The sequence below is a fragment of the Ascaphus truei genome, chromosome 2 (assembly GCF_040206685.1).
Source record: "Ascaphus truei isolate aAscTru1 chromosome 2, aAscTru1.hap1, whole genome shotgun sequence".
Classification (NCBI taxonomy): Eukaryota; Metazoa; Chordata; class Amphibia; order Anura; family Ascaphidae; genus Ascaphus; species Ascaphus truei.
The window spans coordinates 204,885,642-204,911,233 of record NC_134484.1 but is presented as its reverse complement, the minus strand read 5'-3'; the positions used below and the strand labels follow the sequence as shown (position 1 = coordinate 204,911,233).

The following is a 25,592-nucleotide window of genomic DNA, read 5'->3' as shown; positions in this document are numbered from 1 at the left end:
CAGACAGCTGTTTCGACCTTAATGGGTCTCATCAGTGTGGGGTTGATTTTAACTGGGTATGCAAAGAGGCTATGGGATAGGCTATACCATAATACTGAGTTAAGTTATGGTGAGTAAAAAAAGTAAAAAAATGAGTAAAATCGCTTCTCGGCCTTTTGGCTAAGATCAAGTGTAGGGTCTGTCCTGTGAAGGATGGCCCTAGTTGCATCACTTGGTCCTCTGGTCATGGGCTGAGAGGGCGGATGCAAAGTAGCCCGGGCATTTTTAATCTTGCACCACCAGGCGTGGAAAACCTGGTGGAGTATCACTTGCTGCACTGTGGTTGGTCGTTTTGGGCGTCCGGCCTCCACTTAAGAGCACTTGATCTGCACAGATGATTTTGCACCGTCCCCTATTTTTCCCGCACTTGGCCCCCCTTATTGCCTTCCGCTGAGGGGACAAGCCATTATTTTTGTCACCGCCTGGCCTTGCACGGGGCCGGGCGTGCACTCGTGCACACCCTTTTTGTGTTTGTACGCCTGAGCACCTCCTGCACTGCATCACACAGAGCACTGGAGCAGTCGCACCATGGATTTTGTTTCGGTTTCGTGTTGGGTTATCGTCACCCCTCTCTCCGGAGAGCAAAGACTGAGTGCTGGCTAGTAGTCGCCATCCCTTCGGGGGAAGATTGCGGTGGGTTAGTAGGCGTCAGCCGAACACCCTAAAGACTTGGACCCTCCTGCGGCGTCAGCTGCACTAGGAGGGAACAGGATGGACGTCGGATTCTTCGGATGACAACGTCAATGTAACAGCAGGACTCCAAGGCTTCGGCTGGAGAGGACTGCTTATGGCACGGACTGGCCTACTCTCCGGAGCGGACTTTGTCACAAGTTTTGAGCACCTGGTCTCACTGGACCATGAGCACGGTTTTTGAGGTGAAATCACTTTTTTCACCACCCGGGCTAAAAAAAAAAAAAAAAAGCTGTCTGTGGGTGGTGATTCGGAAACACGAGAGAGAGACGGTGACTCACCTGACCTCTGGGTGATTCAGGACCAAGCGACAGGACCCCCGGGCTACGAGGAACGGCGAAGCTCTATCCCCCTGCGACGAGAAGGATGGCAACAGCGGCCCCCCAGACTGGAATGGAGAGGATGGAGGTCGCCACGGAGCCCGCCGGGACCACCCTGCGCAAGGAGAAGAATAAGACGAAGAAGGAGAAGCACACGGCACCCCCGGAGACGGCCCCCAGCAGCCAGGAGACGGACGGAGGAGGCCCAGCGGCTACCAGCTCCAGCAGCTCAGGTGACGTTGCCCCCCCCAGCAGCCTCACCCCCACTGCCAGCACCAGCAGCGGCGGCCCAAGCTCCAACCCTGGAGCTGGGAGCAGCAGCAACAGGAGGATCCCCCGCCTGGAACCCTGGATGAGGCAGACGGTGGTGATGCAGCTGAGGGAGGTCGACGGACAGCGCTCCCTCTATTGGACGCTGAGACCTTTGCCAAGGAGCTGGTGAGCAAAGCAGGCTTTACTCCGGACGAGATCCTGAGCATCCAGGACCTCAGGGGTGGCCTGTTTTTTATCACCTTCGCCACGGCGGGAGCCTGCAGGAGGTACTGGGAGGCTTTCCAGACCCTGAAACAGGAGGTCCCCTTCTCAGAGTTCGACGTGAACTGCCCTATCCAGAGGGACGAGAAGAGGATCACTGTGACGGTGAGGAACCCCCATATCCCTGGAAAGGATATTGCTACCTTTCTGCGGCGCTCTTGCACCGTGGTGAAGGAGCCGAGCAGGATCAAGGACAAGTTGGGGTACTGGGTGGGAAAGTGGAGCATGGTAGTTCGCTTGTCTCCAAATCCAGAAGTGGCAGATCGGCTGCACCACCTCCCTCCCAGTTTTTCACTTGCGGGCAGCTCAGGGAGGATCTTTTACCCTGACCAGCCCCAGACCTGCGGTAATTGCGGGAACCTGGGTCATCAGTGGAAACAGTGCACCCTGAAAGCCTGCAGAAACTGCAAGAACACCGGACACGAAACAAAGGATTGTGCCCACCAGAAAACCTGCGACCTGTGCGGAGAGACAACCCACATGTTCCGGGACTGCCAGCTGAGGGTCAGGAGCTACGCAGAGGCCGCGGCGAAAGGCACGGCACCGGGCGTGCCCCTGACAGCAACCCAGAAGGCAGCCAAGAAGCCCCCTGCAAACCAACCCGTAAAGGCACAAGGGGGTAAGTATCAGAAGGAGCAAAGGGAATAGGAGGCCACCTAAGCAGCGCCCGCTGCGGCTCCTGAGCCCGCTGCCCCTTCAGTAGCAGCCCCCACCCCATCCCTTCCCACCCTCACCCCTGCAGCAACACTCCCTCCCACACCCACTGCTGCTGCAACCCCCACCCTCCCCCCTACCCCAACCCTCCCCGCCCACCCACCACCCCTTGCCCCCTCCTCCCAACCCTCCACTGCAGCCCCCCCCCACCCTCCATGAGGCTGCTGCCCCTCCCTCTGTAACACCTCTCCCCAGCCCCGAGGCTGTTGCACCCCCTCCCTCTTCCTCCCTTGCTACAGATACCGCCCCCAAAGCCCAGACCGGAATGGAGAAGCAGGGAATAAAGAGGAGAGCCCCTGAGACGGATAGCCCGCACCAGGGGCTGGAGCAGAAGAGAGCCCAATTGCAAATCGGCGACTCATCCACTTCCAGCGACGCTGACAGTGACCTTGAAAGCAACCTGGAGGAGGAGCAAGCAGAGATGCAGGAGGCAGCCATTGCAGAGGAGCAGGCAGCCATTTTAGAACAGCCACCTAGCGAGACCGTGGAAGAGCTCATAAGAGAGGGGCGAGAGGCAGCAGAGACCCTCCTCATCCATGACAACCTTGGGCATACCATGGATCTGCTAGTCCAGCTGTGCGAGGAAATCAACAAGACCACCCACGCCAGCGAGGATGGTAACTAGTATCACTGCATGTCTGTCCAACCCTTTATCCCCAAACTAATGGCGTCTTTTAACATTTTCTCCATTAACGTAAGGAGCATAGGAGAGCGGATGAGACGTGCCAGAGTACTAACATTCCTTTCTTTACAGAAATGTGATGTGTATATACTACAGGAATGTGCCTTACCTTTTTCTCGATCCTACAGGCACCTGAGCGGGCAGTGGTCTCACGGCCCCTCCTACTGGTCTGGGGGGAACGGGTGCAGGAACGCGGGTGTAGCCATTTTGATCCGGGGGGGGATGTTTCACTGTTGATTCTGTCCATGAACTCGTCTGCGGCAGACTACTGGTCGTAGACGGTTTGTGGGCAGGGGAGCCGATTAGGCTCATCAATGTGTACGCCGCCCCCCGGAGAAATGAGCGCTTGGAACTTTTCCAGCACCTTCGCCCTTGGCTCGCAACCTCCAGGGCAGTGGTGATGGGTGGGGATTTCAACTGCACGATTGAGGTGGGGGGGCGCGTGCCCCCCAGCAAATCATCAAAGATAGATGTGACGTCCAGGCTACTCACGGCGATGATTGGGGAGGCATCCCTGAAGGACGTGGTGGGATCTATGGGAGCAGGCACCGCAAACTACTCTTGGTGCCACCCAAATGGTTCCGTGCGTTCTCGGATTGACTTCCTGTTGACCACCAAGCAGGTACAACACAGACAGCACTCCATGGTCGCAGTACATTTCTCTGACCACAGAGCCATTCATCTCCAGGGGCGCCTGGGAGGAGGTTTCCCCCCAGGGCCAGGATCCTGGAAGTTGAACTGCGCACTGCTGGAAAGGGAGGAGATCATGGAGGAGCTGAGAACAGCATACACAGCATGGAAAGAAGAAAAGGCCTGTTTCCCCAGCACTGCAGAGTGGTGGGAATTCACGAAGATAAGGATCCGTTGCTTCCTGCAGGCAAAGGGCAGACGCCTGGCGTGTGAGAGGAAGGGGGAGTTCGAGGGCCTGCAGCGCAAGCTGCAGTAACTGCATGACCTCAAACGCTGTGGATGGAACGTGGATGACGACCTGGAGGAAACCAAGGAGAGCCTGCAAAAGCACTTTGAGGAGGAATCCAGACGAATCATCTTTCGTTCCAAGGTGGAGAACCTTGAGAGGGGGGAGAAATGCAATGCCTTCTTCTTCAAGAAACTCCACTCTGCCCACATGCCCCTGAGGGAGCTGCGAGACAAAGATGGCAACGTGCAGCAGGGGAAGGAGGAAGTCATGGGAGTCGTGAAAGATTTCTATGAAGACCTCTACTCCCCAAAAGCATCAGACCGAGACCAGGCTGACAAATTCCTGTCAGGGATTACAAACACCATCGACCCGGCAGGAAAAGCAGCCATGAACGCCCCCCTGACGCTGGAGGAGCTCCACGCTGCAACCAAATCCTTTAAGAAGGGTAGGACGCCGGGCGGAGATGGTATCCCAGCTGAGTTATACACGAAGCTGTGGGACCTGATCGGCCAAGACCTGCTAGAGCTTTACAGGGAAATGGAAGCAGAAGGTAGAATGCCCCCAACGCTGAGGGAAGGAATGCTGACGCTCTTGTACAAACGGAAGGAGGAGAGGTGCGACCTCAAGAACTGGTGTCCCATCTCCCTCCTGAACGCGGACTACAAGATCCTAGCAAAAGTCCTAGCGAACAGACTGAAGAAGGTCATCAGCCAGATCATCCACCCAGACCAGACGTGCGGCATCCCTGGACGCAGGATCGCAGACAGCCTCGCCCTAATCAGAGACGCAGTCCACTACATCAAAGACCGCCGTGTACACGCGGCCCTGGTCACCCTTGATCAGGAGAAGGCCTTTGACCGTGTCTCCCATGATTTCATGGGCAGGGTGCTGCGTGAGTATGGGATGGGGGAGATGTTCTGTTCTTATGTTAACCTGATGTACGTTGACATTTGCAGTGTGGCGATCGTGAACGGATGGAAGACTAACCCCTTCCCTGTCCTCTCAGGGGTTAGGCAGGGCTGCCCTCTTTCACCTCTCCTTTTTGTCTGTTGTATAGAGCTCTTCGCCCAGTGCATCAGACGAGACACAGAGATCAGAGGGATCGTCGTGCCAGGACCCCAGAGATGCGAAGTGAAGTGCTCGCTCTACATGGATGATGTCACCATCTTCTGCGCAGATAGCCGGTCGGTGAAGACGCTGGTCGACGTGCGAGGATTTCGGGAAAGCTTCAGGAGCAAAAGTCAACTGCGGGAAGTCAGAGACCAAGCTATTTGGGCTTTGGAACCTGACTGCCGACCCCCTCCCCTTCCCCATCAGAGCAGGCCTCATTCAAATCCTTGGAGTCTGGTTTGGTGTGGGGAGCGAGGCCGCTGCCCTGAAGAGCTGGAACGAGAGGCTGAACAAGGTAAAGCATAAGATCGGATTGTGGCGCCTCAGACCCCTCACCATTGAGGGGAAAAAGCTGGTACTGCTGAACGAGATCCTCCCTGTCCTGCAGTACGTGGCCCAGGCATACCCGCCTTCGACCAGGACCTGCCAGGAGATCTCCATGGCAGTGTTCCGCTTTGTCTGGGGGGCCAAGTTTGAGAGGGGAAAGCGCGAGGTGATGTACAAAGAGCCGCACAAGGGGGGTAGAGGAATCCCCGACATCCCCACTATGCTGCGCGCCTTCTTTGTAAGCAACTGCGTGCGGATCACCCTGAGAGACTGCGACAAAGACTCCTCTGGCTACTCCATGTCCCGCCTCCTACTCCTGCCGCTCTGGAGAGCACTGGGGTGGGACAAGTGGGACAGCTCCATCACTTACAGCTGGCGCACGCCCTGGTTCTACAAGGACGTGAAGAAGTTTGTGAGGCAGAACAATCTGGAGGGAGTAAAACCAGACCTGTGGAAGCCCAAGGTCATCTACAAAATGATCAGGGCTAAAGACATCATGGAATCGGTCCCAGGTCTCCACCCCAACACCTTTGGAACGGTGTGGAGGAATGTGGCATCGAAAAGACTAATGAACAAAAACAAAGACATTGCTTGGCAGGCCATACACGGGGGACTCCCTGTGAATGCGGACAAGTACCAGAGTAAACTCAGCCTTGTGAGGCACTGCCCCAGGTGCAACCCAGTGGAGGAAAGCATCATACACCTCTTCTGGAACTGCCCCTTTGCGCAGGCCTTGCTGCACGCGCTGGACACTGACTTAAAGGATTATATACCGAGGAAGTGCGTCACGTACTACTCGGTGTTCCACGTACTTTTCACAAGAACACACACAGAGGACTAAATCGAAGCCGGTTGGCGTCTAATGTACTGTTTCAAGGACGTTTTACTATTCGCCAGGGAACGTTTGATCAAGGGGAAGAAGAGGATGTCGGTACAGGACTGTCGCAGGCTGCTCCACAGCCTGCTCAAGGACTATTCCATCTTTTACGGCCCTGAGGAGGAGGACTAAACACCCCCCTCCCCACCCCCCCTTACTCCCCCGCCCCAAAAGTTTTTCTGTGCAATAAAGTTAGAGATAATGTGTGTATGATATGTCATGTCTGTGGTGCGGTGCATACGTATAAATGCACTGCACCGCCGTGTTCGTCACAGTTTTTTTACTTTTGGGGAAACCATTAATAAAAATGTATGTGAGTTGTGTAGGATATGCACTGCGCCGTTGTTAACGTCGCGGGTTTTTTTTTCGTTTGGAAAATGATTTATGTACTGTTATAATCTTGTTGTAAAGATTCGCTGCATAATAAAAGAATTTTCAAAACAAAAAGCTGTCTGTGGGTGGTTTTCTGGGTATGCACCTTAACCCTGGCTGTGCTCAAAGCTGTGACCATGCAGCAAGCTTAAGCCTATAGGGAACCATGTTAAAAATGGTTTTTGAGGCAAAAAGTGACACTGTGTGCTCATTTGCATGTCATTTCCCAGAATCCCTTGCTGCAGTGGAAGTGCTGTATGCTGGGTGATAATGGGGAAAGGCGGGGTTGCAGACCTGCCTAAGACATGCAGATGAGCATACAGTTGTATTTGCATATTTGCTTTCCTGTGGAGGGTTTTTGTCACTTTTTTTACTCACCATAACTTAACTCAGTATTATGGTATAGCCTATCCCATAGCCTCTTTGCATACCCAGCTAAAATCAACCCCACACTGATGAGACCCATTAAGGTCGAAACAGCTGTCTGTGGGTGGTTTTCTGGGTATGCACCTTAACCCTGGCTGTGCTCAAAGCTGTGACCATGCAGCAAGCTTAAGCCTATAGGGAACCATGTTAAAAATGGTTTTTGAGGCAAAAAGTGACACTGTGTGCTCATTTACATGTCATTTCCCAGAATCCCTTGCTGCAGTGGAAGTGCTGTATGCTGGGTGATAATGGGGAAAGGCAGGGTTGCAGACCTGCCTAAGACATGCAGATGAGCATACAGTTGTATTTGCATATTTGCTTTCCTGTGGAGGGTTTTTGTCACTTTTTTTACTCACCATAACTTAACTCAGTATTATGGTATAGCCTATCCCATAGCCTCTTTGCATACCCAGTTAAAATCAACCCCACACTGATGATACCCATTAAGGTCGAAACAGCTTTCTGTGGGTGGTTTTCTGGGTATGCACCTTAACCCTGGCTGTGCTCAAAGCTGTGACCATGCAGCAAGCTTAAGCCTATAGGGAACCATGTTAAAAATGGTTTTTGAGGCAAAAAGTGACACTGTGTGCTCATTTGCATGTCATTTCCCAGAATCCCTTGCTGCAGTGGAAGTGCTGTATGCTGGGTGATAATGGGGAAAGGCGGGGTTGCAGACCTGCCTAAGACATGCAGATGGGCATACAGTTGTATTTGCATATTTGCTTTCCTATAAATACAAATACCTCCAAACAAGTAAACTATTTTAACCAATCAAGTAAACAACAATCAATTAGCATTCATTATTTACATCCCTAAACAATTGACAGTCCAACCCGAACAATTAAACAATTAACTAATTCAAGCCTGGAGCAGAACAATTTAGCATGTGAAAAAATATATATATTTATAACTATATATATATAGTACCAAAAAAATATATATATATTTATAACTATATATATATATAGTACCAACCAGAATACAAAATTTAAAACCAAGGCTAACCCTTACAAACCCTATACAACACAATACAATACCAAGGATTACATCTATCTAATTGTAAAAAACATTATACACACATTGAAGCATAGCAGCATAGCCAAATTAATTTAAAACACATCAAATCAAGCTTTTAAAATAACAACATTTCTTACCCTGTATGTATATATCTCTCTAGACATATATACATACATACATACAGTGGCAAGAATTGATATACCACAAAAAAAAAATACACATGTTAAAAAAGCTTTAAAAAAAAATTAACAAGTTAAATAAAATACATTTAGTTCATTTACCATTACTTGGCCCCACCGACTCCCGTTGAACAGCTTACTCACGAACCAATCCACCAGGCACAGGAACCCATAAAATAATAAACCATAAAAAAATAAACATTACACTAAAAATCCAAATCAATCCACGGGTCTTCTAATTGTAATCCATCTTCATCTGTATTCTTCTTTCTTCTATCTTCTTGCGGGGTCTTCTTCCCGTCTTCGGCCACGCCCTGGTCTTCTTTCTTCTCCGGAGGTCCTTCCTCCTCGGCGTCTGGCTTCAAAATGAGATGACATAGGCTTTTAAAGGCCTATGACGTCACATTTTCGTCATATGGTTCCCACGGCCCTGATTGGGCCGTGAAAAACATGTGTTTTGGCCAACAAAAATAAAAATGATGACGTCACTTACAGGCAATGAAAGCACAGCCAATCAGAATGGCTTTGCTTCAATTGCCTTTAAGATGACGTCATGAAAAGAAACATGGCCGTCCTCACATGGTACGGTAGCCAATCAGAGCGTGGAAACTCCATCCCTACTCTGATTGGCTCTAGTATACCATGTGACAGAGGCTTGGGGGAGAACGGATTTGACGTCATTGAAAGCTTGTCACATGGTACGGTAGCCAATCAGAGTAGGGATGGAGTTCCCACGCTCTGTATTTTAATAATTTTGTGCAGGAGCAGGGGGTCCCTTGAGCTTGGATTTGTGGCTCAGGGAACCCCCTGCTCACTGTACAATATTATTAAAAATACATTCATGCTGCTTCGTTACCGTAGCACATAGCTGCAAAGGTAAGGAACGAGTGTTTATTGATATGGGTGTTTTATTCATACTGTAGATGTGCAGAGGGTCTCCGGAGCGGAACCGCTTTGGTTTTAGGTCCGGGGACCCCCTGCTTCCCGAGATACAGGCCCCTTTAGGGGGTGCCGGTATCCCGCTGCTTTGTTTACATTCCGCAGTCACGTGATCAGGACCTTTAAATGCAGAGGGATACCGGCACCCCATAAAGGGGCCTGTATCTCGGGAAGTGGGGGCTCTCTGGACCTGAAACCAATGCGGTTTAGCTCCGGAGACCCCCTGCACATCTACACTATGAATAAAAATGTATTTTAAATAATTTTTAATGTGCCGATGTTTGTGCAGAGAGAGCAGCGGATCTCTCTTTGCTGCAAACACATCTCGCCAGGGGACGGCTTCAAAGACAACGCTGCAAACGCCCCCATGAGTTTTTACATGGCATTGCAGTATTGCAGACAGCGGGAATAAAATGCTTAAATCACAGCCGCGAAAATAACGCAATACACTCCGGGCGAAAACGATACAAAAACGCACATAACCGGGATAATCTGAAATTCGCGGAGCTAGCCGAGTTAGAATAAAGTGTGTCGCCACTGTAGTGCAAAAAAACAAAACAAACACTAAACAAACCAGTATGAGAATGTATACTTATTCACAGTGAGGTTGCTAAGGGTAATACTGAGTAAAAGATGAAAGGGTGTAAAAAAGGGGACACGGGTACAAAAGCAATAAAAGAAAAGATGTATTTTCTCCCCTGAGATTGACTCGCACCAGGACTTCATCGTAACGTGCATCGCAATTTTTGTGGGAGCATTTATAATTAGGAATGAAAGGGAAATACCACATGCACTTCCCTTGTGGGAATGGGCCTGAAGACGGGGTTCACCTCCCTGAAATGTTGCACCGTTATTTGTTTTTTTTTTATATATGCTCCTGTACTTTTTGTTCCCCTTTTCTTTGTAATCCCCATACTTTTTTGGACTTGCCCCCCTCTTATTGTTTTTCTTTTATTGCTCTTGTACTCGTGTCTCCTTTTTTACTCCCCCTTAGTACAACTTTACTGTGGATAAGTATACATTCTTATACTGTTTATTTTTCTGCATACTTGTGTTTTAATTGTGAGTTTTCTTTGTTTTGTGTTTTTGCACTAGCCTTGTTACATACTTTGATTGCATTTTTCAGTAAATACTTTTTTTCTGACTTTGTTGTCTTTCTCATATGTTTGGGGTTTATTTTGCCGATTGAGTGCTGGGAACTTCCTTTCTTTTTGCTGTTACTATTGTTGATGGAAATAGGGTCACATATTGTTCCCATTGCATCTCCCCTTGGGTATTTTTGCCAATTATATACTAGTAGACTTGTGCTGTCTGTATCATATACTTTTTGGCTACATCTGTATTGCAGGCAAGAATTCTGTGTGACATGCCCTTGTATACTGTATATGACTGGGAGCAGTCTCACCAGCTCCGGTAACATTAACTTTTGATCAGGAAGTTAATTTGTAAAAAGGTTTTAGAAGCACTAAAGTTAATATTCTACAGTAAATCCTCTTCTGTTTTGCTCAGGTGCTTCACCTGCAGTTACAGCTACGGAGCAGAGCACCACTCCACAGTAAGATAGTTGCAACGCAGGAGCATTGTACTCACTGTTGCAGAAAGGCAGATGAAAGAATAGGGTTTATATAGAAACCACCCTAAAGAGTACAACATATAGGTCAAAATCATTTGACTTTATAGTTTTATTGGGCATGCTGACATTTTCAAATGTAGACATTAGAAGCAAAGGGAATGAGGCTTCATTCAACAATCCACTGAGGTATGAACACAAGATGAACTTTTGACTGTTATAACATTTCCTTTACCTTTTTTTCTCTCCTTTCTGATTTGCAGAGCAGTGACATGTAGAAGAGAAGGTGTTAAAAAAATGTTTTACATGTTGTTCCTTATGCCAACCCTGGCTCTTGCAGGAAAGCAGGTAAGGGTTATTTTACAGCCTCCAGCACTTAACACTGATTGGTAGGATGTCTGAACAAATGTAACAAGAGCTGAATCTCTTATTCAAGGAGTAGTCCAAGCTATGCATTGGTTACCTAGGATCTGAACAAGGGGTCTCCGGAGATGAACCCCATTAATTTCAGCTCCGGGGACGCCCTGCTTCCCGAGACATACCTCCATGGGGGGTGCCGGTATCTGGGTGCTTTATAAAAGTTCCCGGTCACGTGGGCCAATAGGAAGCGGCAAGGGGTGACTTCATGACTTTCTATTGGGCCGTGTGACGCGAGAGCTTTGAAGCTGCCATTATGACAACCCCAGCTAGCACAGCAAGAGCTGCTACCGGTACCCCCTATGGAGGGGAGTATCTCAGGAAGCAGGGGGTACCCGGAGCTGAAATTAATGGGGTTCGGCGGCTTCCATCCTGTTTAATAAAGAAGAAGAAACACACACACACAAAAACCCACATAGTTTGGCCTGCCTCTTTAAGGAGGCTATTTCAGTTGTTAAGTTCATGTCCTACAGTATACAAGGAGGGAAGCCAAGTTCCACATCATCGCTGCTTATGTGTGATATAGGGCAGGGGTGCTCAACTACAGTATTCAAGCCCCTCCCAACAGGTCGGGGTTTTAGGATGTCCCTGCTTCAACACAGGTGGCTCAATCAGAAGCTCAGTCTTGAGCACCCCTGATATAGGGCATAGGTGCCAGATGTTAAAATGTAAGTGAAAATTATATGAACAAGACGGTTTAACTGCTTTTGATATTTAAAACAGGAAAATAAAGGAAACTTTTCTGCAGATATTGGGGAGTATGAGAAACATTTACATTGTAGGTACCCCAAACATAAAAACATACAGTAGGTATTGGAATAAGGCTATATCAGTAACCTCCATAAACTAAAATGTGTCCAAAAAACAGATGCTCAAAATATATTATGTACTGAGCAGGGTTACAAATGACAAAAAGCCAGTTTTGTAACTAGCGTCAATGTTGTATTGTGGTAGCAAGACCTAATGTACCAGCAGTGATCTACATATTTTATAACCTGACTCCATTCTATATGAATGCAACTGTGGAGAGTATTAAATGCCAGCCAACCAAAAACATGAGCTTAATAATAATAATAGCATTTTCTTGTATAGCACTGCTAGTTTTACGTAGCGCTTTACAGAGATATTTTGCAGGCACAGGTCCCTGCCCCGTGGAGCTTACAATCTATGTTTTTGGTGCCTGTGGCACAGGGAGATAAGGTGACTTGCCCAAGGTCACAAGGAGCCGACACCGGGAATTGAACCAGGCTCCCCTGCTTCAAACTCAGCGCCAGTCAGTGTCTTTACTTACTGAGCCACTCCTCCTTATTTGCAATTATTTGCTAAGATTTTTTCATAAATAGCAAGCTTCACAACAAATAGTGGCAAAGTTGCAAAATTCTGTGGCATTCATAACATTTCGCAAAAATATGACATTTACGAAAAAGAAAGTGAAACATTTTGGGACGTGTATTTGAAGACATTCGCACGTCTGAATTAAAAGAAGCAGCCTGGCTACTGTTTTTGTAATAATAAAATCTACCTTCCTGACCCAGAAGTGACCTACTGTAAGTGCTTTCTTTCCTATGTCCATTCTGCAAACCCAGGTCCACATACGTAAATCTGAAACATGGAGGCCCTTGTTAAAAATACACAGGTTTGCCCACATGATTCTAAAGATAAACAGCTATTCAGGTTTATATTTGAGATCATTCGAATCGTGCTTGCGGTCTCATCACTGATCATCTGGTAGTGTTGATCATATTAGCATTATGACAGTAGAATTGTTTTTCTTTTCAATTTGCTCTTTATTTCCTTGCGATTACATATGAGAGCTGACCTGAGTTGAGTTTTCTGTTTTGCTTGTGAGAATGGATGTGCCCTTATCCATTTGTATGTCCCAGTGAAAGTTGGGCTGGAGTACTGAGAACACGTGTCGCCTTCTCTACTGTCTGATTATATTGGATCAGCTTTGATTTTTAATAGTGGTTAATGGCTATCATGTAGGCTTTGATGTATTTTGTTATTCTAGCTACATTTGCCATTCTGGTAGTTTTTTGTTTATAACAATTTACCAATTAATGTCATTACTGTTCTATTCTCATTCATTAATTCCTTTCCTTATGATAATTCCATTGATTGTACATAATGGAATCCATGGGAAAAAAGAGAAGAGAGAGCGCACGCTCCATGGCATAATAAAGTACATTTGTTGATGGGAAGGAAAGGAAGGGGGTGGGGGGGGGGGGAAGAATAGCACTCACTTTCCTTCCCATCAACAAATGTACTTTATAATGCCATAGGGCATGCGCTCTCTCTTCTCTTTTTTCCCTAAGTTTCTATAGGATTTGGTTGATCCTATAGAGAGCTGCCAGAGACCCCCTTACCGGAACCAATTATCTACTACTTCATGGACTGGTTCTTATACCTTTTTCTTTAACAATTTGTATTTTATGATATTGTTTGCAATTTTTGTTTGAGGTATTCACACATTTACACACATCACAAAGTTTAATTATTTTGTGTTGCATATTTTAATCACTCTCACCATTTGATCACCCCACATATTAATAGTTCAACACGATTTAGTATTTAGTGCTACTATACACGTTGTTTATAATGGAATCCATGTTTGGTTATATCCCACTAGCTGCTAAAGCGGGTGGTTCAGAAGGCCCTGGCCCTTTCAGTTAGATGATATGTAGAACAATGGTTATGTATTTCCCCAGGAACTTGTTTCTTACCAGGAATGATCAGAAAGTTCACAGATACAGAAATCCATGCTCCATGTCTCTGGTGCCTACCACAAAGATTATGTGGGGTGAGTAGTAAAGCAGGAGAGAGTGGGCCGCTGTCTGTATGGGTGTTAGGTATAAATGCTGCAGGTCCTCTTCCTTTCTACAAGAGAGGTGAGTGGGCGGGGGGCAGAGACCACTTATCTAATGGACAAAAGGGGCAGTTGCCTGGAGACAACCACTGTCGGGGCCCACCCAGGGCCACCAACAGGAAGGGACAGGTGGGACTGCTGTCCCAGACCAGGTTAGTAAAGGGAGACAGGGGGGAGGTGGCCCTATAAAAAAAAACTAAAAGGGGGTCAGAGGAGGAACAGCTATTTTAATGGCAAAAGAAATCACTGTGCACCGTTGATCACATAAGGCCCCTCTCTCTTACCTAATTCTATTCTAATACATTACGTTCCATCTGAGTATGCTCTCGCTAGCTAAAGCCCAAAACATATTTCATTATTAGAATCTTGCCAGTCTACGAAATCTTATGCATTGATTTGTTTACCCTACAGTACGTCTGTTAATTTACAGTGTGCATTAACTTGTTCTAAACTAAGCAAGTATTTGTACAGTAAATATTGATCAATTCATTCCAAAGTGCTATGTGAATGAGATGGCGTGGAATAGTGTCAAAGTGGTGAGGGACTGAAACATTTAATCAAAATATTTCAGTACTTCAAGTATCTGATGGAACACCTGTAAATAAATGTTTTAACTAAATGTTCCACCTTACAGTTAACTGTTTAACGTTTCAAACAATCGATAACATATTGGAAACTTGTAATACTCGTATTCTCTATTCCATAACACCATAGGCTGAGATTATAGTAGCTGCGTGATGGAGCACATGGCGTTGGGTGCGCCTCTCCCCCGAGCGATGGGTGCACTTTACATTGAGGTGATGGGGAGGTGTGAAGGAGGAGTGGCGGATGCGTCACCAGGCTTGTTCGCCCTCATTGACTGAACCGCTCACGTGACACGGTTGTCGCACGAAAGATCAAAAGTAAATGTCTTTTGATAAATCTCATCGCGCTCACTATGGCCGTCCTGATAAAGCTGCAGCACTTTGTTCGTGCCGCGCACGAAATCGCACGTGCCGTTGCGCTCACTATTATCGCGGCCATAGGGTTCCCCTGTGCACCTCACATTTGTCTCACTGAATATGCATTCCAGCTTTTCTAAGAAGGTGGTCCCTGCATTTGCAGTACAGCTCTTTCTTCCACCTTCTCAAAGTCTATAATCTTCCAAATTCAGAGCAGGACCTTTGATTTGATATTACTTTTAATTGATAATGTTTCCTTCATGTACTTTGGGTATACCTTTAATATATCCGAAAGTATCAATCTTTCAATCAATATATCTGATATAGCTTTCATCAGATGTACATCTTAAGGTCCATAACTTTTCTTCATATGACTTTCAATGCAACCTGTGTATAATTTTTGTTTTGGATAATTGTATTGGGTTACAGAAAATAACACAATGGTCTTACTAATGATCTGTGGCATCAGTGAAACTTCTCTACACCTTTTACTATATTGTCAGGATCGGGCTTAGGCCCCGCCTCTCGGATGCGTCATGCAGAGTCATGGCGGATGCGCACCATGCACCACCCGCGCACCCGCGCCACACAAGACAGAACCCTGGAGGGACGGACTCCCAGCTCCCCCTTCCTGACGTGCCCGCTGGTGACACGAGCGGCGCGCACTACACGTGCGCATGCCGGGTTGTTGGTAATAAGGCTTAAAATCAACATCAGCTGCTCATCACCTGCTGCGTGTTCCCTTCCCTCCTATCAGCACACAACTTATGTTTCATGACCTCACTCCCTGCAGCCCTTAGGCAATTGGCTGAGCATAAACTTTGTTTATGTACTTGTGCTTGCTACTAGCTACTTGTTGCCATTGCATTGCCTTGCCTTGTTTCTGTTGTGACCTCTGCTCGTACCTGGACCTCTGCCTTCTTAGACCCCTGGACATTGGCTTACTTCTGGACTCCCACTCTCTCCACTCCTTGACCACGGCTACGGATATACGACTACTCTCCATTCTCCAACCCCTGACTACGGCAAGTACCTTGACCTACCTGAACTCTCCAACCCTGACCCGGCTACACAACCCTGGCTCTGCAATCCGGACTCGGTCTCGCGGTTGTAGGTCGGTGGTTATCTACATCCCCACCTCAGCCGCGTGGTCCTGTTTGTGGTGAGCACAAGTTACATATATGCAACATAACCCTACTTGTACCAGATTTACCTTCACCCAGTCATACCAGTCTGCCCTTCAGCTCATGAATCCCTTCAGTACAAGTTTTCTTCATGCTTGCACATTCTGTCATTTAAATAGTGACATTCTGCAGTGTAAAACATTCTACTCCTTTCCTTACATTTTGAGCTTTGTAGAAAAAAAAAGGCTTTGACCTACGTCAAACTTTAAAAATGAATGCATTGCTCACACAGCTTTGGGAATGGGGCATTTCCTCATATCAGATTAGCGATTTGATAAATGTATCCAATTATCATACTGCAGCATAAATGCTATTTCCATTGCAGAAAATATAAGGTGCATACAATTACTTAATCGGCTGAGTTGTTCAGTGCTCCATGTTGCGTAATCAAATGCAATTGAATTTCAATATCGATAACACTTATAGTGCATTTCCAAATAAAATGAAGTAACAAAAAAGTGGGACAAGACCATAATTCTTTATAAAGGAGTGTTGTATTTACAGCATATTTTAGTTTCTATATACCATGTCTTGTACTATACTGTACTGTATCTTCACCAATAATGGATAATAGAGACACTCTGGGACTGATTTACAGTTCATTTCCATATTGCAGCAACTCTATTGTATTAAAATGTTATATTTTTTTGTTGTATAATAGCTTATAACCCATGTTACAGGTAATTAACATGAAGTTATTAATGTGGCAAGCAAGGTACTGTGTAAATACAAGTATGTTTCATGATAATAAATGTTTAGATGTAAAAAGAGGGCATGCCACATTACAGTACTGTGGTCACATTTTAACAACTTGTAATATCATATACATTATACTAGTAGAAGTAGGTATGATTATTGCTTTTAGTTTAGAAAAGAAAAACATGTGGTACAGATGCACCATGATTTAGAATTGTTGTAGCCACGGAGAAAAATGCGGACACACGCGTCCCGATCGTAACCAGCGAGACTTCCGGCTGGGATGAATTAACGTTGCGGGGTCCATGCTTTTGAATGGGACCCCGCAGGGTTAATCCTTCACTTGATGGGCCATGAGCTTGGGAGAGAATACCGCTGCTCACCTTTCAGATGCGCACGCTCGCTTTATATTATTATTTTTTACATAGGTTTGAGAGTCTCCGGAGCTGAACCTTTAATTTAAACTCTAGGCATTTAGACAGCGCCAACATACTGGGAACCTACAGAAGTCTGAGCTTCGAGAAGCAGGAGGTCCTTGGAGCTGAAATGAATGGGGTTCAGCTCTGGAAAACCCCTGCCTCAAACATACGTACAAAAATAATAATAAAAAGCCTGAAAACTGCTTTGAGCTGCGCGGGGAGACACAGAGAAAGACTGCTCTCTGCGCCGCTCTTTCAGGCTGGTGTCTGACCCGGTAGGATTAACGCTGTGGGGGTCCCGCCCTTTTCTCTATTACTGCGTGTTGATCCAACCAGGTATTTTGTTATTACATGTGCCCAGCAGTATGGTAGCAGGACCATGGCACCTGTTGATTTTGCTATATCACAAACCGGTGAGTGCAAGTTCTACCATCCTTTTTTTTTTTTGTACGATCATTATTATCACCCATTTATAATTTTCTAATATGTTCTACAGCACAGTACAATCAAGTGTGAGAAACAATAACAAGTATAACAAACAGATCAACATCTATTTATGCATGATAACACAATAGGTCAGGAGCTCCGTGCTCCAAGAAGTTTAAAATCTAAGAGAGTTTATTCAGGCACAGGGAGGAAGAGGAGTGGATATGCTTGAGCTGGTAAACTCGATTATCTCCTTCATTGGTATTTAACCATAACATAGGACTGAGATGTCAAAATACAAAATCCATTGGAAAACATGTGTCTTAACCGGTTTAATGACATTCATATACCAAACCTACAAGTTACAGGAACATTGGCTGTAAAAAATACCCAGAGGAATTTGATGACCATAACACTTGACATGATTTTCACTGAAGGAGAACAAGCCAATTTCAAGGCCTTCTGTCTTCAGCCTTTTTTTTATACCAGTGAATGTATTTCCTCAAGGAGCTTGTCGCAAACAAATGAACCACTTAAAACAAGACAGGCAAATGGTAAGAGGCCAATTGCTTGCAATGTAGAAATGTGGATGTATGAAAAATCGCTATTTTCCCTTGAAGAGATGAGGAACTGTGGACTGCCAGAATAATAATACAGATGGTTCTGTAGGCCCGAAATGGGCCAGTGTTTCTCTGTTCTTCTACTATGCATTGGAAGTTAGCAAGCAAAGTGCAGATTTTTAAATATAGAGCCACAATCCTTCCCAAGGTGGTATATTTGTTTTTATTCCACTTAAAAAGGGACTGCTTTCTTATCCTTACAAATTCTGATTAAAGATAAATTCAATGAGGAATTCCCAGTAAAAAAAAAGATGGGTGCTGATCACAGCAGTCAGGCAGTGAGGGTAACACTGCACATTGTACAGACCTTCTGCTCATTTGCCAGGGTTCACCGAGCACGAATGTGAGGTATCGCTCCTACTTCCGGCATTAAAGGCAATTCAAGTCAAGAGCCATTAACGCCAGATTGGAACGCGGAACGCCACATTGGGGTTTCGTGAATCTACCTGATTGACATACTGCCTGTGACTATTTTAAGTATGTCAAGAACCAAGGGGTCCCCGGAGTTGAAAGTAGTGCGGTTCTCATTCTGTAAAAAAGAGACAAAACAAGTGCAGTAAATATATATATGGAATTAAATACACCCGAGAAGAAGCGATCACTCATTTAAACCTCAAAAAGAGGCCTAGCAATGTCTTCACAACTCCCTTATTCACTACACCTCCGACATCTCAGCTCTCTGTAATTCATGTTAATACTTTCACCAATCCACTTGAAGTCTGAGATTCTTTCCCTACCCACCCCATATGGTATATATGCTCCCTTCCCACTAGGCTGCTTACAGGTGGCACCATACCGACTGTACATACATTTAAAACCAGCTATGAAGAGCTGTCCTATTGGTCTTTGTGATGCACCTACTTTGAATACATTAAGAGTAAAAACATTTAATATATTTGGGGTCCTTTATTATAAGACTGGGATAAGGATAGAAGGAGAGAAAGAGAGTGGGGGGGGGGGGGGAGAGAGAGAGAGATCAGCACGTTTTTTTTTTATTGATTAAGAAAAAAATCTTATTAGACAGTAGGGAAACATTCTTCAATTGCTAAATAATGAATATTAAGTAATCCTAGCCAAGTCGGATTACAACAAAATCATTTGCAAATTGAAATAAACTGCAATTAATTACTAGGTTCATTTTATATATAGCTTATTTTTTTATAAGTAGTAAGGTCCTTGCATATTGTAAACATCCTTGTAACTGCCAATATTGAAATTTAGATTAGAGGCAGTAAAGACTAATTATCACCCATTACTGCTTTGGCTAAAACACAAGAATAACAAATGTTTCAGCCTAATATGTGCATCAATAAAGACAACATGCCTCCCCAAGAAGCATCAGGGAAACATCATTATTTTCTTTATACGATCTTAAAATTACATGGGCATAAAAGACATTTATCTTGTCAGTGAGAACCAAATAAATATGAGATACTATACAGTAATTCATGGTTACATTAATCAATATGTAGAAAAATGTGAATATGTTAAGCTATAAAATAGGCAGGATTTGATGACTAAGATGCTCATTGTGCTGTATAACACTTCCAGAATCAAGAGCCTATATTTATTGAGAGATGGCATTGCGGTGTTAAAATGTTGTGTAATAAAATATTGACATTGCAGCAATATTTTTTTTTTTAATCTGCCATATTTGCTAATAATTCTGTAATCATAAATGGGTTGCGATATTCAATCTCATACACCGAAAGAGCGTTAACTCAGTATTAAATAATGTCAGCTATACATAGAATCTGTGTAAATCAGCACTAGCGAGAGTGCGTGTGTGCGTGCGTGCGTGTGTGTGCAGTGAGGGATGTAGGTGTTACCCTTTTCTACCATAGGGTTATGTAATAGTCCTTTTCACAAAACCCTAAACCAGGAAAATATTTAACCCCTTTGATAACGGAGGCATACATAATGCATTGCAAAGGAATATCTTCCAGCACCGAGGGGTTAACATGCAACATAAACATTCTACAAATAAAACACAGAAAACATAACTTCTTTATGTGCAAGTCCAAGTGGCCAACTAGTAATGGTTTGACTGAGTAGCTAATACATTAAGAAGTTCAACATTGTTAATATTATGTATTTTTATCATTCATTCTACAGTAGGTTGGCTAGTCTTATCCTGCCTATGTTTATCGTGGCCACTATATACATAGGCAAGATCGGTTAAATGCCAGCCTGGTATTACCTGGTGATACAAATTGCCTATATTTTTTAGCGGCAGTATTGGGTCATATACCCGAAGTATGCAATTCTAATTAAAACAGGTTGTGTATTTTTTTAATGTATAACTAGTATTAGCAAATGTCAATTATTAGTGTAATATTATATAGAATAGCCATACTGTTCATTTATATAATGAAACATCCGCCCTGTGTCAAATACCTTTTTGGTTAATACACAGCAACAGCAGCGGATTTCCACATCTGCCGCCCCTAGGCACTTACCCGGTGCCACCTCCTTCTTGCTGCCGCCATCCGTCTTCTTCGAAATAGCAGCGTCGTCACACGGCGCTGCCATGACGTCGTTTGACACCGCAACGGTGCATTGCCATGGCAACGAGATGCCATGTGAAATCGTTGCAGAAAGAAGGCAGGTGCGGCAGCAGGTAAGAAACTTCTCATCAGGCCCGACATTGCCGCCCCCAAATGTTGCCACCCTAGACCCCGGCCCATTGGGCCTAATGCGAAATCAGCCAAAACATAGCAACTTAATTCTGTGTTAACACTGTTAATAGCCTTTATAGGGCTTTCAACAAATTTCAGGTTAGTACACAGGTACACAAAAGGGCAATTTAAAATTAAATTTCTGTGTATCAATTTTGCACCAAAAAAAGCCATTTGCCACGCTGAACATATAAGGCCTTTGGGCCTCCTTACTAGAATAAGCAGGGCTTTTTTTTATGAATGTGTAGCCATGTGGTAAAAATGGTATACAGTTCTCTCTCATGCTGGCAGTAAGCCTGGTAAGTATACAGGATTGCCAGCATCAATCATGGAGGTTTCCCCTCACACCCTGGTGAGGTGTCATATGTACATGAGGGGAGTGGTAACAGACCTTGTGTCCATTGTTAGTGACACAGGAGGTGGAGCCATTTCCTTGGTACACTGCCGACACACTTAATTGCAGTGCGGCCAGATCCGCAAGCCGGGAGATTTCCCGGCTTGCTAGTGGCCGCCCCTCGGCGTGCCGCGCGTCATAGACGCGCGGTCACGCGTCTTCGGGAGCCTGCGCCCCCTGCACGCGCGTCCAGGGCTCCCCGAGGGAGCCCTGGTGTCCCGCGATGTGGGGGACGGCGGCAGGGGGTTCCGGGGGACCCGGCGGACCCGGCAGCGGTAGGGAGAGCGCCCCGATCGGAGGGCGCTCTTCCGCTGCTTCGGCGCGCGCCCGTCACCCTCGGGCGCGCGCCAGGCTACTGCTGCGGCCAAGAACGGGCAAATGCTCGAATAAACTTGGCCGCAGCAGTATATAAGGCACAGCACTGCCCAAAGTTAGTGTGTTCAGCATGTATGCAAGTTTATGTTCAAGGTCAAGGGGATAATCTAACGTGATTCTGCAGCAAATAGACTGACCTGCAGCACTAAGGCTGGCAGGGCCTATACTGTGTCCAGGGACCTGGCACAGGTGGTGATCTCCCTGAGGGGAGAGGTGATCCAATTCCATTGGGAGGGCAGATAGATCTTCAGAAAGGAGAGCAGAGAAGATGAGCGGCTGAGCTGTTGCTGCGAGGGGCAGTCTGCCTATACCATCATCAATAAAGATGCCCTGTTTCACAACAACCCCACTGTGTGAGTGTGAAGTTACTCCACAGCGGAAGGCACCACCAAGAAGGAGTTCCTCATCAGAACCATCTCCTTGCGGACGCAGAGATCCTGATGAGGTGGAGGCGTTGCACTGTATGTAGGTAGGACTCTAGCACACTACCTCAGCTGCCTCCCTGGGTTGGCATTCCCCACACAACATCATGCGGGAGACTCAGGAGTCCTGTTGCCAACAGGTGCACCACCAGACACGACCAGGTAATGGAGACTGGTTAGACCACAGGGGCCAATGTGAGACTGGTGGGGTCAGCCAGGTCCAGAAAATCCGTTAGAACTGTGCTGTGTGGTACGCCACTTTTTTTTCCACCTGCTGTCATTGATTGCTGTGGGACCATCACTCCACATGTACTCACTGCAGCAGCTATAGACAGGATCGGAGTCGCCCTACACCCCAAGGTAAAATTCTTCGAGGGGTGGAGTGTATGTGTGGTATTGTGTAGTGTGTATTTGTGTGGGTATGGAATTGTGTGTTTGTGCGTGTGTGTGTGCATGTAATTTTCTACTAAACAAATTTTTTGATGGTTTCATTTTTTTCCTTCTTTAAAACTCAAATTAATAAAACAGCGTATATAAATGTTAAACATTTAGATTTTTCTTATCAACCAGCACCTACAGTATTTTTGTATGTATCCATTCCTGTTTGGCCTCCCTGTCATTTAAGCCCTTGAACCAGTGCAGGCAGTGACAGGACCCCTCAACATCAGCGGACCACTCAGCATCCTGTGAACCAACAGGTAGCATGCACCAAACACCTGGTAACAGGGGAATCTCCCATGTGTTTGTACGTGTTACACATGCAAAATAAGTACTGAGAATAACACAATTGGGGGGTTACTTCTTAAACTGCAATGTTGGGGACAGGGCACTGTAAATGTCTATCGACTTGTATAGTTTCTGTGTAATTATTCCCCCGATCTGAGTTATCGCAGTTTAATGAGTAAACCCCAATGTCTGTTTTGCTTTTTGAGCTGCTTAGAAAGCTTAGAAAGCAGCTCAAGCCAATTACCAGAATATACCAAAAACGCTACTGCTGCGGCACAGTTTATTCGAGCATTTGCCCGTTCTGTGCCGCAGCAGTAGCCTGGCGCGCGCCCGAGAGTGACGGGCGCGCGCCGAAGCAGCGGAAGAGCGCCCTCCGATCGGGGCGCTCTCCCTACCGCTGCCGGGTCCGCCGGGTCCCCCGGAACCCCCTGCCGCTGTCCCGCGATCGCGGGACACCAGGGCTCCCTCGGGGAGCCCCTGGACACGCGTGCAGGGGGCGCACGCTCCCGAAGACGCGTGACCGCGCGTCTATGACGCGCGGCACGCCGAGGGGCGGCCACTAGCAAGCCGGGAAATCTCCCGGCTTGCGGATCTGGCCGCAGTGTAATAAACTGTGTCGCCAGTGTATAACTACACTGAATTTTTTTTACAACTTCTCATCATTACTTACATTTAGATTTATGTTGCAATACTTGCAGTAAGTATCTTATGTGCAGTAAGTTTTATATTGTGCTTGTCCTGCACAAGTGTTTAGCTGTGATCACATTAAATCAGTGACAAGTACAAAGCGACACAGACACTGTGCTCATTTTAAAAGCAGCTAAGTAAGCAAAACCAGCGCTCATCAAACATGTTTTGCTTTCAGTGTGAGAATACCAGTTACTGCCATACTTGAAAACTTATATGGAGGAAGTGCATAAATGTAAATCCTCTGTCAAAGGCATAGGAGAAAGCAAAGTGTCTGCAAACAAACATGCAGAGGATTTTCTATTGTTTCATTGTTTTCTTGTGGATAAACGCTATTTCCTCTGAATAGAGCTCCAGGCAAATTAGAGTTGTGTTTCTTATATTTAATGTCTGGTGATACCCTCGTACCATCTTCACGTTGCAAAGTCAATATAACCAGCCTCTAACTGATGAGACCCAAAAGGTTGAAACAACTGTCTGTGTGTCACGGGAGACCAGGTACTTACACCTTTTTACCAGGATCATTCACTGAGCAAAACAAGTTAGTAAAACAAATTGTCATTTATTTCCATAGAAACAGACGTACACAGTTGTTTTTCAAAATACAGGAGAAAACACTCTTACTGGGGGTCTGGGCTACAAAACTAGGCTTTCCTAGGTAAAATAAAACATAAAACAAAGTCTTTAGGTTGACCGGGACTTGGCCCGAAATGTCCTGGCACTCAAATCGGCATGAAGTTCCACCGCTCTCTTTCTTCCGGAGATCCTGAAATACATTATCCGGGAGATAATCCCAAACATCCTGGAACTGTTTTCGGCTTGCAATCCCAGCCGTGACCGCTACGTTCTATTCTCAGAAGTTGGCCCTGAAAATTGGGACTTCCAAAATTTCTCACCTTGAAATTTCTGAAGTTGGCTTGCGTCTATTTCTATTTCTCCAAGAGCATCTTTTGGTCTTTTCAAATGTACTGCTGCTGTTGTGGCGCTTAGAATCTCTCCTTCAGATTGCCTGAGACATTATTATAGTATTTCAGAGTTCATTCATGAAATCCTACAGTCAATCCTAGTGTGGGAAGAATCCTGCCAGCCTATCAGAGCACTGCCAGTTTATCTAAGACGGGCAAGCGTGGATACAGAATCTGACAAGGGCATGCGCATACCTGGCACCTCTGCCACTTCTCAGGCAGAAGCCACCCACTGAGTTAGGCTCCTCAAAGTCTGGGCAAATGGTGGTCCGATGACTTCCATTCATCCCAGGAACTCCGCTGCCCAAATGGCTTTCACACCTGGCAACCTCTGAGGCTTTCATGTCCGGGACCTGAGCTGACTTGATTTGGTAGCCACATGGTCTCTCGGAACCGTGGACCTGGAAGTCCCCAGCTCATATACTGTGCACAAGCATTTATACACTTAAACATAACTGTCTAATAAAATATGCTTTACACTGTTATACTTTCTAAGTCTTTTGTTTATGAGGGATAGAATGAGAATCTGTACTTTTATTCCCACTAGCCATATTCCCCAAAAACTGAAAACCTGACTTGGCTTTTAAAATATCTCACAACCTTATGTAGGGTTAGAGTACCTCCAGAACCCCTATACCAGGTTCTGAGTGATCTGGGCATTAACTGGGCATCCCCTATTATAGTAGGGACCCCTTTACCGTTCCAGGGATACCACACATCCCTATGCCCCATTTACCTTTCTGGTCTGTGATGAAGCAGGGAATCCTAGCGGTGAGTCGCGCAAGCATTTTCAAGGCAGGATTTTGACCGGAGCGTTGTGTCTATATGTATCTGGGATTCCGACCTGATTCCCAGGTACATTTTTGGGGTATCCAGCAACTCTGGACCCCGACTACCTAGGCACAATCTGTGAAGACTTTCTCTGCAAAACCCACCCTGAAACTCATAGCCCAGCAATCTCTGCTTGCTGGCACACCTGGAAAGGTAAAAACACAGAAAATTCTTTATTGTAGCATAATTTTACACAATGCATTGACAAACACTGGGCTCAAGAGCTGACA

General features: G+C 45.9%; 1 protein-coding gene across 4 annotated transcripts in view; it reads right to left on the bottom strand.

Annotated features, from left to right (window-relative positions):
• The window catches only part of PIGN (phosphatidylinositol glycan anchor biosynthesis class N), a 318,676-nt gene that overhangs the window by 8,444 nt on the left and 284,640 nt on the right, over positions 1-25,592 (bottom strand). For 3 of the 4 annotated variants that reach the window (XM_075585877.1, XM_075585880.1, XM_075585881.1), the window contains one exon: positions 25,268-25,507. The exons of the other annotated variant lie outside the window; for it this stretch is intronic. In XM_075585877.1, the coding sequence (XP_075441992.1) occupies positions 25,297-25,507 (211 nt within the window). In that variant the 3' untranslated portion in view covers positions 25,268-25,296. Of the gene's footprint in view, positions 1-25,267; positions 25,508-25,592 lie in introns of those variants that run through there. 4 annotated transcript variants of the gene reach the window in all.